General features: G+C 38.1%; 2 protein-coding genes across 2 annotated transcripts; one reads left to right on the top strand and one right to left on the bottom strand.

Moving 5' to 3' along the window:
• Positions 1 to 800: 800 nt before the first annotated feature.
• Positions 801 to 6,752, bottom strand: LOC121423519. The gene has a single exon (XM_041618871.1). It carries the CDS (start codon positions 6,750 to 6,752, stop codon positions 801 to 803), a length of 5,952 nt encoding a protein of 1,983 aa, XP_041474805.1.
• Positions 6,753 to 9,639: 2,887 nt separating this feature from the next.
• On the top strand, positions 9,640 to 16,506 carry LOC121424315 (mitochondrial import inner membrane translocase subunit Tim29-like). Its single transcript, XM_041619949.1, has 2 exons — positions 9,640 to 9,750; positions 15,412 to 16,506. The coding sequence occupies exons 1-2, from the start codon at positions 9,651 to 9,653 to the stop codon at positions 15,903 to 15,905; spliced, it is 594 nt and encodes a 197-aa protein (XP_041475883.1). The 5' UTR covers positions 9,640 to 9,650; the 3' UTR covers positions 15,906 to 16,506.
• Positions 16,507 to 17,499: the final 993 nt, after the last annotated feature.

Consider the following 17,499-nt stretch of genomic DNA (forward strand, 5'->3'; position numbering starts at 1 on the left):
AAATAAAGAATTGATTAATAATTTATAACAGCAATATCATGAATAAAACTTCTTTCGATCCAACTCACCTCGTTGGCTGGACATAAATAACGTGTGCATGGCAGTAATGTTATAACAGATTTTGCAAAGAGGAGCCGTAAACAAAGGCCTCCTTCTATAGGTCAAATAACAGCAAAGTGACAAAATCAAGAAAATAGTTTTTTTGGGTTGTCATGGCACTTTGCGCGCATTGATATCATAAAAATATAATCAAGAAAAATATGTTTTATAATTACACTGAATTGGCAAGTTAGACCGAGAAAGTGTTGGAAAATATAAACTACTATTATACACAAGAATTATGATCCAATTCGTTCGATTAACAATTTAAATAATGTAAAAACAAAGAATTATCTTTAATTATCGGAAGAATCACTGGTAAAGAGACTTAAAACTAATTAGCGCAGCGCGTAGACAATAAGGTAAAAAACGCGCATCCACAAGGGGCGCGGGAAGCTGCCAAAATGAGATTGGGGGCAGCCACACTCCCACCCAAAAATCTTCTTTGATTTTTTTTTCTTTGTTTTTTGTTTTGAATATTATATAGATACACACATAATATCCAGAATGTGAATAAAACACATTAAAGTACAATCAATAGCAAAAAATATAATCACCATAAATATCAGGTAAGAAATCTCTTACACAAGTCACTCAAAGATAGGCAAATAAAAAGGGTTGTCTATATGTAAATATATATATATATATATATAACAACCATAAGACAAAATGATATCAGTGAAAGAGTCAAAGGGGTAAACTTAGTCGGAGTTAGGGACTAAGGAGATCAGCTTGTGGACAGGTCTTTCAAGCACAGTTCTCTTTTGGAGAGGTTTTCCATTCTTGTCTAAGTCCGGAGTTGCCTTGAGAAGTTTAACTCGACGAACGAAGCCATCATCGCTTACGAAAGTCTGAACAACCTTGGCTATACTCCAGTGTGTTCTACAAAGACCATCGTCTTGTAGCATGACTATGTCATTTACCTCGAAGTTTCGCTGTTGTTTTGGCCAGGTCTTCCTGGTTTGGAGGGTGTGAAGATACTCTTTCTTCCAACGAATCCAAAAGAGATCTGTTAAGTATTGCACACGTCTCCATCTTTTTGAGAGATAGAGGTCTTCTCTCTCAAATTTTCCTGGTGGGGGCATCACAATACCTGACTTCATGGTCAAGACATGATTCGGAGTCAAGGGGAGTGGACCATCCGCACATTCCAGATCTTCAACTGTCAATGGCCTGCTATTGATGATAGCCATAGCTTCGTACAGGAACGTTCGAAGAGAGGATGTATTTAGTTGAGTTCCTGACTGTTCTAATATTCCATCGAGAACATTTCTGACATTCCTGATTTGTCGTTCCCAGATTCCACCCATGTGACTTGAAGAAGGTGGGTTCATCTTGAATTCGCAGTCAAGTTTCAGTAATTGAGTGGCAACGCGATCTCCATCTAATTCACAGAGGCCTTTTTTCAATTCATGCTTGGCTCCAATGAAGTTAGATCCTTGATCACAACGAATGAGGCGAACATTTCCCCGGATAGCAATGAAACATCTTAGTCCATTGAGAAATGCATCGGTGGACAGATCGTCTAGCATTTCGATATGTACGGCCCTCATAGCCATACAGGTAAGAATGAGCCCATATCGCTTTATCTCCTTTCTTCCTTCCTTGATAGTAAAGGGACCAAAACAGTCAAGTCCACAGTAGGTGAAAGGAGGAGAAGGCTCTACTCTATCCTGAGGTAGATCGGCCATCTTTTGTCCTCTTGGCTTGCCTCGGGATTTGATACAGATTACACACTTGCTGATTAGAGATGAGACAATACTCCTGCAACCAATGATCCAATATCCACTGGAACGAATGGCATTGATGGTCAGATTTCTTCCTTGATGTGCAGTTCTTTGATGATAGTGCAAGGCAACGAGGTTGGATAGATGGCTTCGCTTTGGTAGGATGATAGGATGTTTTGCACCATACATCATCTCGGCCTTTTTCAACCGACCTCCCACCCGTAGAAGATTGTCATTATCAAGGAAAGGGTCAAGCTGCTTCAATGAGTTGGACTTTGAACCGACTGAGGGATTTGACTTGATTTGCTTCCTTTCTTCACGAAATGCTTCTTTCTGAATTGCACGGATAATATTCCTTTCCGCTATTCGTCTTGCTTCTACTTCATTAATGCTCAGGTCCTTCTTTCTGTAGCAGCACTTTACTATCACTGCAACTGCTGACACTGCATTATGAAGACTGGAGAACCGAGTCAATCTATCTTCGAAAGATGTGAAGTTCTCTACCTGTGTAACATGAACAGTAGCTGCTGATTTCACTTCAACATCGTCAGGAGAAACCTCAACATCGACATCTTGTGTAGGAATCTCACTCTTCCAAAGAAAGGTAGGTCCTGTAAGCCAGTTGGATGATAGCATTTCTTCTGTCGTCAATCCTCGAGAAGCATGATCAGCAGGATTCTCAGCACTGGATACATAATTCCATTGTTCTGGGCATGAAGTCTGAAGTATGCGTTCAACGCGATTGGCAACATACATATGGAAGCGCCTAGTCTCGTTGTATATGTAGCCAAGAACAACTTTTGAGTCTGTCCAGAAGTGGTGCGTGAGAGAATCGTAGTCAAGTTCATCATTTAGGATACTAGCAATTCTTACGGAGCAGGTAGCTGCCTGGAGTTCTAACCTTGGGATTGTTGTAGGCTTTAGAGGAGTCACTCTTGCCTTTGCCATGGCTAAGGAGCAGTGGACCTTGCCATTTTCATCCTTTAGACGCACGTAGGAGCACTGACCATATCCTGATAAGGAGGCGTCTGAAAAGTGGTGGAGCTGCACTTCCTGAGGTGTCCCAAAGTCTTGTGGTTCGAAGCAACGAGGGATGGTAACTTTGGGAAGTTTCAGAATCTCAAGTCTCCACTTTTCCCATTGTGGACGGAGATCTTCAGGAACAGGATGGTCCCAGTCCATCTTTTGTCTACTCATTTCCTGGACAATCTGTCTTCCAACAAGAACCACAGGTGCAATCAAACCGAGTGGGTCGTAAATTGAAGCAACGGTGGCAAGAATCCCGCGTCTTGTCAGGGGATGATCCTTGAGGGTTAGTCTGAAACAGAATTCATCTGAGTTGATGCACCATTGTATCCCAAGTGCTCTTTCAATTGATGTGGAGCCTTGTTGACCGAGTTCCAGACTAGTCTTTGCAACAACAGTTCGTTCCGATTCGGGGATACTGCTTGTCACTCGTTGATTGTTGCAGACAAACTTATGAAGACGCAGGTTACCTTTGGCACACATAGACACTGCCTTCTTGATAAGGTCAATGGCATCTTCTTCAGAGGATACACATTTTAGGCCATCATCGACGTAAAAATTCCTCTTCAAAAATTCTGCAGCTTCTACACCAAGGACTTTGTGGTCTTCTGCTATTTGCTTCAGCCCAAAGTTTGCACATCCCGGAGAAGAAGTGGCTCCAAAGAGATGGACCTTCATTCGATAATCCACTGGGGGCTTAGAGAGATCCCCATCCTCCCACCACAGGAAACGGAGATAGTCTTGATGTTCCTTCGTCACACGGAACTGGTGATACATCTTTTCTACGTCGCAAGTGAAGGCTATAGGTGCTTGGCGAAATCTACACAGAACTCCGATAAGGGGATTGATCAGGTCGGGCCCTTGTAGAAGATGATCATTCAGACAGGTTCCTTGGTATCGAGCACTACAGTCGAATACGACCCTGACTTTGTTCGGCTTTTTAGGGTGATATACACCATGATGTGGTATATACCAACTGCTTGAAGTAGACACTTCATCTGTGGGAATCTTCTCAGCATCACCTCGCTTAAGAATCTCATTCATGAAAGTCATGTAGTGTTCATGGTACTTTGGTCTCTTCAGGAACTGATTTTTCAATCCGTGAAGTCGGCTCATAGCAGCTTTCCGATTGTCAGGCAGATCAGGTTCACCCTTCTTGAAAGGTAAGGGCATTTCATAATACCCATCATCCCTTTGGTGGATTCCATCTTTGATGATCTTTAGAAATTTCTTGTCTTCCTGAGACATCGTTTCCTTTCTGTCTAATTCATGAAAGTCTCTTTCCATCATCTGAAGGAAGTCTCCAGCAGTAACTTCCTTTAACTGTGTCTTGTAAATGTACTTCACATTAGACTGACTGTCTGTCAGACTAGGATCTGCTACCTTCACATTGACAGTACGATATGTCTGCCCAATCGTGTCAAAGCTCTCTGTGGAGTCGTTCTGAGAACCACCGACGATGCTCCATCCCAACTCCGTCTCTACTGCAAATGGCTCATCATTCTTTCCAAGAATGCAATTCTTTGGTGCAAGAGCACGGGCACAATTGTATCCAATGAGCAGACCTATGGGGCAATCTTGCTTTGGTGCGAGCTGGTTCGAGATATTGTTTAAGTGAGTCCACTTGTTGGCTGTCTCTTCTGTGGGGATATGAGCTTCATGAAGAGGGATGGATTCCCTGGAGTATGCAGCAGGAAGAGGTATCTTTACTGCTGACTTAAAACCTCGAACGACAAGATTCTTGAATTTCCTACATGGAATTGTCTTGGAATCTGTCATTGTAGTCAAACTTAACATCGCAGTTTCAGAGGACACCTGTAGGTCATTTCCAATACTATCTGTGATAAATGTTGTATCCGACATCGTATCTAGTAAGGCATATACTAGTATCTCCTTCTGAGGGTCATCCAAACTAGATAGGTAAACAGGCAGCACCATCGATGTGAGAGAAACATCTACATCTGACCTGACTCTGTTGCAAGAAGCTTCTTTCTCCTTGGTAACTTCTTTGGTCTGAGTAGACTGTGCCTCACTTTGATCATGTTTTCTTTCCGTAGACAGCTGATTTAGTGTCTCATTGTGTAGACTTGTTGGGTGGCGCTTGTTGCACTTCTTGCACTCAGCCCTCTTTTGACACTGCTTTGACATATGACCTTTGGAGAGACATCCGAAGCAAAGACCTTCTTTCTTCACTAAATCTCTCCTTTGCTCCAAAGTTTTCTGATTGAAGTCCCAGCACTCATTCATCCCATGATTCTGCCGTTTGCAGAGGACACATGTCTTCTGGGTAGTGCTTGTCTTGCTGGCTACAGAGAAGGTTGTCCTTCGTTGACGAGATGTAGGATTCTTGCTTTCTTCCTGTATCTGGAAAGCATCGTTATGATTCTTGTCTTTTCCTGCCTTTACTGTGTCATATGTAACATACGGATCATTGGCAATATCAGTTTCTTCTGATAGAAATGAGACAAATTCTCTGAATGATGGATACCTGCCATTGTCTTTCTTGACTTTCGCTACCGTGCGATTCCATCTGTGTACAATCCAATCCGGAAGTTTCATGCAAATTCTGCTCATCTCCCGAATGTCATTCAAGATTTCCAAGTCTTTGATTTCTGATGATGCTTGAAGACATTGTTGCAAGAAATCTGAAAGTTTCTGAAGGCCTTTGGAATCCCTATTGCCGATCCTTGGCCATGAGTCAAGTTTGGATCGAAAGGCTTCTGAAATGGTGAAGGGGTTGCCGAAACGCTTCTCAAGTATTTCTCTGGCTTGTTCATATGCTTTCTCAGACCTCAGCAAAAAGAAGCCGCTGACAGCCTCTCTTGCCGATCCTCCAATGTACTTTCTGAGGTAGTGTATCCTTTCACCAGAGGGAATTCCACGACATTCAATTAAAGTTGTGAAAGCTGATAGCCAGTCAGGATATTGGAGAGGATCACCCATAAATACTGGAGGCTCAGGAATTGGTAACCGACTTAGTGTCATCGTTCGAGTGAGAACTTCTGCTAGACTTTCATTCTGTTGGGCCTTGCTTGAAGAATGAAATGGCTGGAAGACAGGTGAATCAGGATTTAAGGCCTTGCTCTTTGTGAGAGGAGGATCGATGGAGGCGTCATGTTTTTGCGACTTAACCCTTTTGTCATCTTGATTAGGGGATTTAATCAATTGTTTTGTCGATCTCATCGTATCTGTTGACGCACCATCATCTTCTACTTCGTCATACACTCTTATCATTGCCTCCTGTGCCTTTAGTTCACCTTCTAGGCGTTCCTCTTCTAGTTTTCTTCGTAGCTGTTCTATCTTGAGTGATGCTTCTTTCCTTCGAGCATCTTCTTCCATCTCGAGGCGTTCTAACACCATCTGGCATTCATTCTGGCGCTTGTGAGCAGCAAGTTTCTCTTGCAATGCTGCCGCTTCAGCTACTACAACTGCCCTTTTTGAAGAAATTGTAGACATTTTCGACATCTTAGACGCAGCAGACTTCTTTGAAACAGAGGGTGCTTCAATGAATGTTTCCCGTCGTAATTCAGAAACGGCAACCACAATTTTTGAAATTGTGTCTACAATAATTGGGGAAAGCTCATCTAAATGCTTGGCTATGTCCTCATTCACACCGCCTTGAATTTCTTCAAGTTCACTTGCAACTTTTCGCAGAGAATCGAATCTTGCAGAAATATCAGATTTCCGCAGAGAAAGTTCATTTTCGTTAATGGGGACTGAAGAGAGCAATCTATCAGTGTCCTTTAGGGTTGTTAGCAGGTCAAGGTGTTCTGAATAAAATTTGTCCTGCAACTCATCATCTTTATTTTGCATGATTGCTTTTTCTGTTAGTTTCTTTATGCGAGCAGAACGGCGCATATTCTCTACAGACATGCTATCTATGTCTACATGAATATCCATGCTACCGATGAGGGCATTAATTCAATAATCAACTTGCTGAATCACAACAGGGAACCTATTGTATATATTCTTCATAAAAAAAGCATAGAAATTCCAAATGGACAATATATAGTTACATCTGACTTCTCAACATAGAAATGGAAATTGTTGAATCATATAGCAAAGATTGAAATTTAGCTTCCGCAAAATAATCTGGAGTTAAATTGCAAGTAACAGATACTCCATCAAACTTCAAAATTGAGAAGAATGCATTCAAATAATTTCTCGGCAAAATATCTCAAAGACCGAAATATGAATTTAGAAAATATAATGAGATATATGAATTATATCAATCATTTGCAAACTGATGAAAAGAAATAAATAAAATGGTATGACTTACTGAAGACGAATCATGATACGATCGACTTACATGTAGATGCAATAAAATAAAATTAGTCCGGTTGTAACTCTTGCTTCAGTTCGTTGTTTGTCTACTTCAATTAATTGTTATAATTCTAAGCCTATAGTTCTAGTTCTCGTTCATTGGTTCTTTGACATCTTTAAAGTTCTGGGTTGCGTTGTAGATCTAGATGTGTTTCCAAGGTTTTGAAGCCGTCACTCAGTTGCCGAATATCCCGCGATGCGCCTTAACCGATGGCTTGAAGGGACCGAATGCACTGGTTGACATCGAATGGCTCAGCTTGATACATCTACACGATCATCTAAGCATACCGGTACTTGTTGGACAGGATTCAATGTCCATCGAGTTTCACTGTAACTGCCACCAAGTTATTTACACAAAGTCAGAAGATCCAACGTTTAGACGGATGTTGAAAGTTTATTTCCAAACAGTGCCGTGAAACTGTAACAAACATTGAACAATTAAAACAATTAATTTCATATTTCATAACATTGCAATGATATATCTTTTCCAATTAAACATATATTAATCAAGTCTTATTAAATTACTCTTTTAATGAAATTTCCTCAACTATGACATTTCAAACAAGACATATACAATCATATAACAATTCATACAATAATTCTTAACTAATTCTCATCATTCATAACCAAATGTCATGTCACTAAGTTTCAAGTACAATTACGTAATTTAAACAAAAGCAAATCAATATCAACCAAGTTCCGAAACATAAATATCCATAATATTCCACAATCATTAGAATAATATTAGGCCTACATGAAAATAAAGAATTGATTAATAATTTATAACAGCAATATCATGAATAAAACTTCTTTCGATCCAACTCACCTCGTTGGCTGGACATAAATAACGTGTGCATGGCAGTAATGTTATAACAGATTTTGCAAAGAGGAGCCGTAAACAAAGGTCTCCTTCTATAGGTCAAATAACAGCAAAGTGACAAAATCAAGAAAATAGTTATTTTGGGTTGTCATGGCACTTTGCGCGCATTGATATCATAAAAATATAATCAAGAAAAATATGTTTTATAATTACACTGAATTGGCAAGTTAGACCGAGAAAGTGTTGGAAAATATAAACTACTATTATACACAAGAATTATGATCCAATTCGTTCGATTAACAATTTAAATAATGTAAAAACAAAGAATTATCTTTAATTATCGGAAGAATCACTGCATGGTGATGACAATGATGACAATGATGACAATGATGACAATGATTTATTTACCCATGTCACCCTAATTCGGGTATTGGGGATATTATCATATAGAACATAACATATTCAAAATCATTTCAATTATATTTACAAAGTATTTACAAATATATACAATCACATGTTACAGAGTAATTGAATAAATACTACATGAAATTACTTTAGAGACGTAAAAGTAAAAGGAATGATGTGTCTCTAAATCAATTGGTGAGAGAAGGAGGAAAGACAAAATAGGAAAAGAAGGAAAAACAAAAGGGGAAGAGAGAAAGAAAAAAGAAAAGAACAAAAAGACAAATGATTGTAATAACAATAATTTTTAAAAGAAACAGTACTAACAATGATAATAAATAAATACGAATGAATGCGTGTTATAGAATTGAAAAAGTTGGAACTGCAATGCAAAGGCACCGATATGTGTATTTAACGTGGTTATATATATAATTATATTGGACTTTGGCATAAAAATTGATAAAAATTTATTTTAAGAAATTAGAGAGAATTAAAATTTAATTTATCCTTTACCTAATTATTGTTTATTTACATATATACATGAACGTGTTTTCAAATAGAAAATGTTAACATAAATATTTTATTTGTTTATTTATTAAACTTATCCATTATAATGCTACAAAATTTTGATAAATTTTTTGGTAAAGAGACTTAAAACTAATTAGCGCAGCGCGTAGACAATAAGGTAAAAAACGCGCATCCACAAGGGGCGCGGGAAGCTGCCAAAATGAGATTGGGGGCAGCCACAATGATGAGATCCGGGATCTTGTCATCTCAACATCTCTTCTAAAAGATGTTGACGATGCTGTGCGTATACTGTTTTTACAAAATATCATAAATTCACAATTCATTAACTTCATATTTGTTATCCGATTTGGATGAAATTTTCAGCATTTTGCTTTGTGAATGTTATTCTATTTATATAGATATATTTTCAGGCCGGAGTATCCCTTAAAAATTTCACACACTTATTTTCACAAATAAGAACATGATCATTCCTATTATCCATTTCTCAAATTGGTAGAAACTACTTTCCGTTTTGTTGTCTATCTTCGCTACTCCTCATTCCATTTTTTATTTTTGTAGATAAAAAAAACTCTTTGAAAAATAATAAGGATTATTTAATTTCACAAAATATATAATTAGAAGAATACTTTTGATTTTAACTTACAATTTGATAAAAAATTCTTACATGCGTATATTTTTTTCATTATTATCTCTAACTAATAACAAAGAATAAAAATTTATTCAAGATGGCTGCGTCCATGAGGCAAATGTTGTCGCGACTCTCTACCGCAAAAGAGGGGTTGAAGGTTCCAGGACGTCTTAAAACGGGTCTTCCCAAAAAGATAGGTACGATAAAAGATAATAAATTACAGAATTTATACTTGCCGTTGCCGGCCTTAATCTTAAAATGAAATAAGTCGCCTCTCTTCTCGTGTCGTGTGTCATGTCGATGACTGTGTACATTGTCATGCGTACAAAGTCAATGGGAGATAGCTCGGACGCACTCACACATTGTACGAGGTCACTCACACAACATGCGAGGTTAGTAATACTAACCTCGCACAACGCATGTGGTTTCATAGTGGACTTTGACGTTTTCATTCATCACACGAATGTGAGGGAATGAAAAACGCCAAACATTTGAGTATTTCTCCACTAATAATGGAAATTTGTTTTTATGATTTAACTTTTTTTTTTAAATGAATTGGAAATTATTTATAAAAGTGTTTTTATCGCTTACCTCCAAGTCTCAACCAGGATACTCCGTTCGATCCGTCCTTAATACTGCGGTGGAAAGTACGCAAACAACAATCGAAAAGCAATTTTTCGTATCGAACATTCTCAATTCAAGTCGTCAGCGCATAATAGGAAATTGTACCAAAAATCAACAGGTTGCATCTCATGTATATACTTATTGGTAAAGTACGCCATCTTTTGACAAGATGATGATGAAAGTGGATTGAACGAGCAAGAAAATAATGCTGATCGCCTAGAATGCAGCTAGCTTGCAACACCGTAAACAAAGGTACGGTAGGCACTTAAGAACCAAGTTTGAAAGGACACTCGTAAAATTACGTCACTCTCGCGATGAATAATCATTAGATCGTGGTCGTGCGTGTTCAATAAAAACTCTCTGCATGCATGCACTCAGTGTGTATTGCACACGCACGACCACGATCTAATGAATATTCATCGGCGAGAGTGACATAATTTTACGAGTATCCTTTCAAACTTGGTTCTTAAGTGCCTACCGACTTTGAAATAATATCGCGCGCCCTCTTTAGGCAAAAGTTGATATCAACAGATCAACGCTGATCAAGAGGCATCTACGTGAAGATCACGAAAAATGCTCTTATTTTATTAAAAACAACACCAAACAGAATTCAACAAACGATCCATATGGTTCGGTAAGTGTCATAGAATAAATATAATGCTTAGCTACGATGTAAAGTCATAGTTATTTTAGTAAAAAGGGTGTGAAAGATTCGCGTGCACCAGGTGCATATGAATCCTTCACACACGAGACGATTTGAAACCATGAGTGGTACGAGGTTAGTACGGTATGTACTAACCTCGTACAATAGACCGTGTTTGACCCTGGATTTTGAAGTAGTCGGCAAACATCGCTTCATTGCTGAAGTAATATTTGCCGAAGCTCCTTCTCGCTACGCACCGGGGCTCTTGCCGGTAAGTAGCAAGAGTTTGTTGAATATAAAAATAATAATAAAATAATAATCCGATAAAAAAAGCACATTTTGCTTACCTCGGCCTCGAAAGTGACTTCGCTTGTCTCTTCCATGGAAATACAAGGAAGCCCGTTGGTGGCGCTAATAATTTCACAACCTTGATTCAGCTCCTCGGTAATTTTATAACTGTATCTAAATTCTTTGAATGCGCAATCCTCATGATTAATTTACTAATTATGGGCACCAATTAATAAAATGCCTTCAAAAAACATAATTAATGATTATTATTGGTGATGATAACACTCATTTGCATTAATTTAAAAAGATGACTGATAAAAAAAAATGAAAATAATATACGTGCCTGGAAAGAAACCAGCAGTACAAGCTTTGACGAACGTCAAATACGTATACGGTATACCAAAGTCTATACAATGAAAAGATTGGACACTTCACGGACTTTGCGTAATGCCTTGCGTCGATATGCGTGTAAAATAGTGTAGGTGCCTATTCTTTCCCTTGTCGTGTCTTTGATATGAATATAAATCGCGCGCCCTCTTCAGGAGAAAATTGATATCAACGCTGACTGATTTCTATCTCCGTAAAATCTTCACTAAAGATCAAGAAAATATACATATTTTTAGAAAGAAACTTCAAGGAGAAGTCACGGAAGGATCTAAATGATTCGGTAAGTGTCATAGCAGGATGTGGAATATTTATTTATACATAGGCCTAATATTTTATGTGGGCAAAAGCCCACTGTATTTTCGAAGTGTAGTGGTGTGTCGCGTGCGTATGACTGATAATCCTTCGCTCGCGAGACGATATGAACCCATGGGTGGCTCGGACGAAGATCGTGCAGGCTCCACTCGACTTCACTACCGGCGAACCGCTACTCTGCGCTCCTCCTAGATCAAAAGCTTCGGTCTCTGTGTTATGTTGGTTGTTCAGCTGAACTCCGTTGGCTTCACCCACCATATACAGAGACCGAAGTTCATGAAGTTCTAGCGCGATCTGTACAGGGGACAATGGCCGTATGTTTAAGATCGGACAAAAACGGGGAAGTGAATTTGCGTGGCAGCCGAGGTAAGTCACTGTTTTTGTTCCTTTTAACTTGATTTTTCTCCGTTTTTTGGCAATTAATGCCAATAGGGAATATTAATTTGCATTTTGGTCGCAATAATTGTCAATTTTTGGGCCAAATCGTGGTTTTGGAAACCATGCACTCATAGAATTGTGTACGCGCATTTGTGTACAAAGTGAATGGAGGTGGAAATAGGGAACCGTGCGTGCGACTGAATAAAGCGCTGCTGTATGAAGTGAACGGTAGTTACCTATATCACGATAATGCCAATTTTTGTATTCATTAAACATATCAATTTGTTGTGTACAAAAAACGCTCCTTTTATAAGGCATAGAAATGGGACGTTTAACGCACAGTCACTAATACGCGCCGCTGTCTTCGCATCGTGCAGGCAGTCTACGTGTATAGTGGCGGGCTGCTACATTGCGGTGCAGGGGTGTTCAACTTACATATCGTGAGCGCACTCAGCTGCGTGTTTTCACTTCTCCTTTCTCTCCTTTTCTTGTAATTTTTCCTCGCATTACTTGTTTTCATAAATTTCCCTCTCACTTTCCTTGTTTTCTCACTCCCTTCAGTTTTGTAACTCTTCTTGATCACTTGCATTTATTGGCACACCCCCCGTCAAAAATGGTACGGTTCTATCCAACATACACTCAAGTCGTCACTGTACGAATAGTGAAATTCTTCACGCGCTGCGTTGCCTAGCTATGCGTGTTTACTGTGTACTGTACTGTGTACACACAATGCCATCGGCTGAACCGGCCGCCAAACTATAGTGACCAAAATTGCAAAAGCTTTTGCAAATGTGAAAAGTGACAGAGGTTTTTTTTATCCAATCAAAATCATTCTTAGGTATTCGCAATCTACAGCATTTTCTGCAAAATGTCTTTTTTTGATAGGGTCTATTGTGACGTATATATTTTTTTACAACAATGTGAAGTCGCACCAAACGTTTCGTTTCCCGCACTTGCCCATTGGCTCATGTACAAATGGATTTCCAAAATCATCAAGAAAGGTTCCAAAAACCTCAAAAGTGACAGAACTTAATTTGACTAAAATTGACTGAAAATCATATCATGTTCAAGGTGAGAATCTGCTCTATTCTATTCTATTTTGATAGATCACCTTGTTGACGCGTTTGGGAGATATCTTAGCAAATCCCTCAAAAACTGCGTATTTTCTATTATTCTCCATAGGGAAATAATTTAACACGCTACGCACTGCAAAAAAGGAGCGCAAACAAATTGATATGGACAAAAATTGAAGAGCCCCGACGGGGGGATTTTGCATTGCAAGTCCCCTAATGGTGGCTGCACGATAGCGAGCCGTCTGTGACTGTGTACGAGGAGAAATAAAAAAAAAATGTTAAAAAACTCCTCGAAACAGACGGCTGCCAGCTGTCTACGCTCCACCTACCCGAACTTTGTCTTCGGGACGGTGAACTCGATCGGATATTCCGAGTGATCAAGGTGGGATGGAGATGGAAATGTTATTTATTGTAAAAATTATAGAAGAAAAATATAATGAGAAAGTAAAATAGCTTTACTCTTCATTCTCTTCACCCATTTCACGGCAATTTCACTCCGTATCCATCCTCCAGCATGTCCAGTTATCCTCAAGTCAACATTGGTGATTTTGGGCCAGTATAATAAATAACATGTGAGGAATTTGATACTGGCCCAAAACACCAAATTTTAGGATAACCGGAGGATGGACATGGAGTGAAATTTGGGTGTCATTGACTCAGAGTCAGAGTAAGAAAAACTTTTACCAAGTCCAAGACAAGTTAGGGTTATTTGAGGAATTGTCATAACTTTAAAAGTTTATGGATCTAGTTTATGAAACTTGGACATAAGAGCAACCATGTATCCCTGAATATCATGTGCGATTTTCAGGTCACATTATCAAGGTCAAAGGTCACTAAGGGTCAATGAACTTTGGCCGTATTGGGGGTATTTGATGAATTTGTCATCATAACTTTGAAATTTTATGGATCTAGTTCATGAAACTAGGACATAAGAGCAGTCAAATATCCTTGAACATTCCTGTGCTAATTTCAGGTCACATGACCAAGGTCAAAGGTCATTTAGGGTCAACAAACTTTGGTAATGTTGGGGGTATTTGTGGAATTGTCATAACTTTAAATGTCTATGGATTTAGTTCATGAAACTTGGACACAAGAGCAGCAGTGTATCCCTGAATACCCTGTGTGTGTGTGTTTCAGGAACATGGCCAAGGTCAAAGGTCATTTAAAGGTCAATGAACTCTGGCCGTGTTGGGAGTACATGTATGTGTTGAATTGGCATCATACCTTAGGAAGTTTATGATACTTGCTCATGAAACATTGATATAAGGATAATCAAGTATGAATGATAGTTTTGCACAATCCTTACATCACATGCTCATGGTCGAAGGTAATTTTGGGTCAATGGACATATTTTATTATCTATCAATGTTTTCTTCTGTGAATAATTATTCATTAGCTGTTTTCAAAGGAAACACTGCTGCTATAATGAATTGTGTAATGCAGGCGAGACTGCCAGAGGCGTTCTACTTGTTTTTATTTACCCAAGTAAAAAAAAAAACAAAAGTCAAAAAAATAAGTAAAGTTGATCTGAATGTGGACCAAACAATCTCTTTGTTTACAATTAAAATAATTCAATGAATATCTGCAATGGAAACTGACAATGTTAAAAAAAACAACCATCTCCCCAAGAACAAGAAAAAATAAATCAAACTTTGCCAGCCATTGCCAATAATTATAACAATAATCATTTCCCTGTGTTACTTTTTGATTCGTCTTTCATTACAATTGTAAATCTGTCCTTCACTAAATTTGCTATTATTTCAGGTGGCTGAATTAATTAGGCTCAATTTCTCAAATGCAGAGTGAGAACCTGTTTAAATAATCTAGGATTAGTTGAGAGTTTCGTGAGGGGAAGCCCACTTATTTTAATTGAAACACAGAAATAGATCACAAAAGTTAATGAAAAAATGATAATCTGTAATAAATTTATTGGAAATCATTAGTAATGAAACCCTAGAATTTATACTGCTGAATTTATATAAAGTGATATCACAAAACTTCAAACTTCATCTTTTCCATATTTTCTGTTCTCTTCAAATTTAATGAGTGATTGCTTATTTCAATTGCTCTCTTATTTCACATAAAGACTCTGTAGACAAATAAAATTTATGATTTTTTTTAGTGATTTGCTTGTTAACAATTTGTACTTTCAGGTGATTATCTGAGCAACATGTACCGTGATTACCGAGCTGCTACCGTAGATGTATTCACCGACATGAAGGAACGTCCTTTCAAGGCAGCGTTTTACATTGCCACTTTGAGTGCCATCGGGTACATGTGGAGTCAGGCACCGGACGAGGAGAACTTTGAGATAGAACTAGTCAATGCCAGCAACGACCTTCTCTTGCTGAGCAATCTTACCAGGAACCAAAGCTCGGATGGTCATGTCCAAAAACTTACAGCTCTGCAGAACGCGGGTGTACTGCGATTCATGAACCTTGGCGTGTGCTCTTTAATCTGGGAAGATAACTTTGACAAGCGGGTGGCGATGTATGATGCAAAATGTGACTATCTTGCCGTGTCTTGGAGGGAACTACCTGACAGGATAAGAGACGTGGGTTTCCTTGGACGTTGGCATTACTTATCAAAGGCGATGACGGACTATGATATAAATGAATTTGAATTTCAAAACGCACCATCTGGATAGCCAAGGAACCAATAATCGCACAGAAACTGCACAGCAATAGTATCATGAAATACTCTATTCATGAAGAAATAATCATTGTAATAAGGATTGATTTATTAAGCACATGATAGGAGAAGTCTCTCTATGCGATTTGCAGTGTAAGATATATAATATTTACATACTATGAACCAAAGTGATTTTAAGAATTGTTTATATTGGGCCTGTACAGGTTTTTGAATATCCATGAATACATATACATGTACCTATTTGTTAAAATTATCTTATAATTATTACCAGGGAACAATTTTGCTTTACAAATTTGAATAGCATGTTTGTCATAAGAGAAAAGCTCTCAAATAAGTATTATGTACAGTCCTTTGTAAAAATATGCTATACAAAAGACTTAACGCATTGTAGTCTTTCAAAAATGTGGAGCAAATTGCGATGTGGTACTAGGAAAGTTATTCCCAGATTACTATATAATTCTACCAGGATATACCGTTTTGAGGGGCCGTCTAAAACAGTTTGTCTAATCTCTTGAGATTCACAGAGCTACCAAGTCTCACACATTATGCGTGAGACTCAAGCATTTTGGACTCTTGTTCATCCCCTCAAATCTCTGTCTCACGCAACTATCACAGCCTATCCCCATATACTTTGTACACAATGTCTGTGATCTCATTCAGATTCACAGAAAATCTCACGCATAGCTGGTCTTTGAACTTGGCATCTCTGGATTCACCCCTGGGGCCCGTTTCATAAAACTTGTTGTAATAACAAAATTAATTAAAAGCTGCTGAAATCATTCAATCTGATTGGCTGATTGGTAATTTGTTATAGAAACTGTGATACCAGGAAAATTATTCCCTGATTACTATGAAATTCTATCAAGTAGAGTGATGGAACCAGCAGGTAATACAACTTCACAGGCCATATTGTTTGTGCACAATGGTGGGACCGTCTAAAGTAGTTTGTGTATTCTCTTGAAATTCACTTATGGGCCTTGTTTCATGAAACTTATACTGATATCATTCAATCTGATTGGCTGAATGTAAATTTGTTATAGAAACTGTCAATTTGTTATTTTAACAAGTCTTTATGAAACGGAACCCTGAATTTATCAATGTTGAGAAATGATTAGATTCCTACATGTATCTGATAAGCCATTCTGTATTGATTAGCAAACTTTTTATCCCAGCTATATGCATTTCTTCAACTAATACATTATAAGATTCATCCTCTATAAGGTGATTTTGAAATATGGATAGTTTCATTTCCAAATTTACCAGATTCTATTTTAAATCATTTTGCAACATCGAGTTAAGATGCACATAACCAATGGTCTTGAAGACATGCCCAAATGTTACATTGTATGATGTACATGTAGTTATCAATTCTTGATAATTTGATCACATCTTTTTTAAAATTATGTCATTGTTATGCCAAATTTAATTGCTTAAAAAATGATCGTGATCTTCAAATGTACATTGTTCATTTTCAAATTATCTTGTATTTAAAGGTCAAGTCCACCTTAGAAAAATATTGATTTGAATTAATAGAGAAAAATCAGACAAGCACAATGCTGAAAATTTCATCAAAATCAGATGTAAAATAA

This window comes from Lytechinus variegatus, chromosome 11, assembly GCF_018143015.1.
Source record: "Lytechinus variegatus isolate NC3 chromosome 11, Lvar_3.0, whole genome shotgun sequence".
Classification (NCBI taxonomy): Eukaryota; Metazoa; Echinodermata; class Echinoidea; order Temnopleuroida; family Toxopneustidae; genus Lytechinus; species Lytechinus variegatus.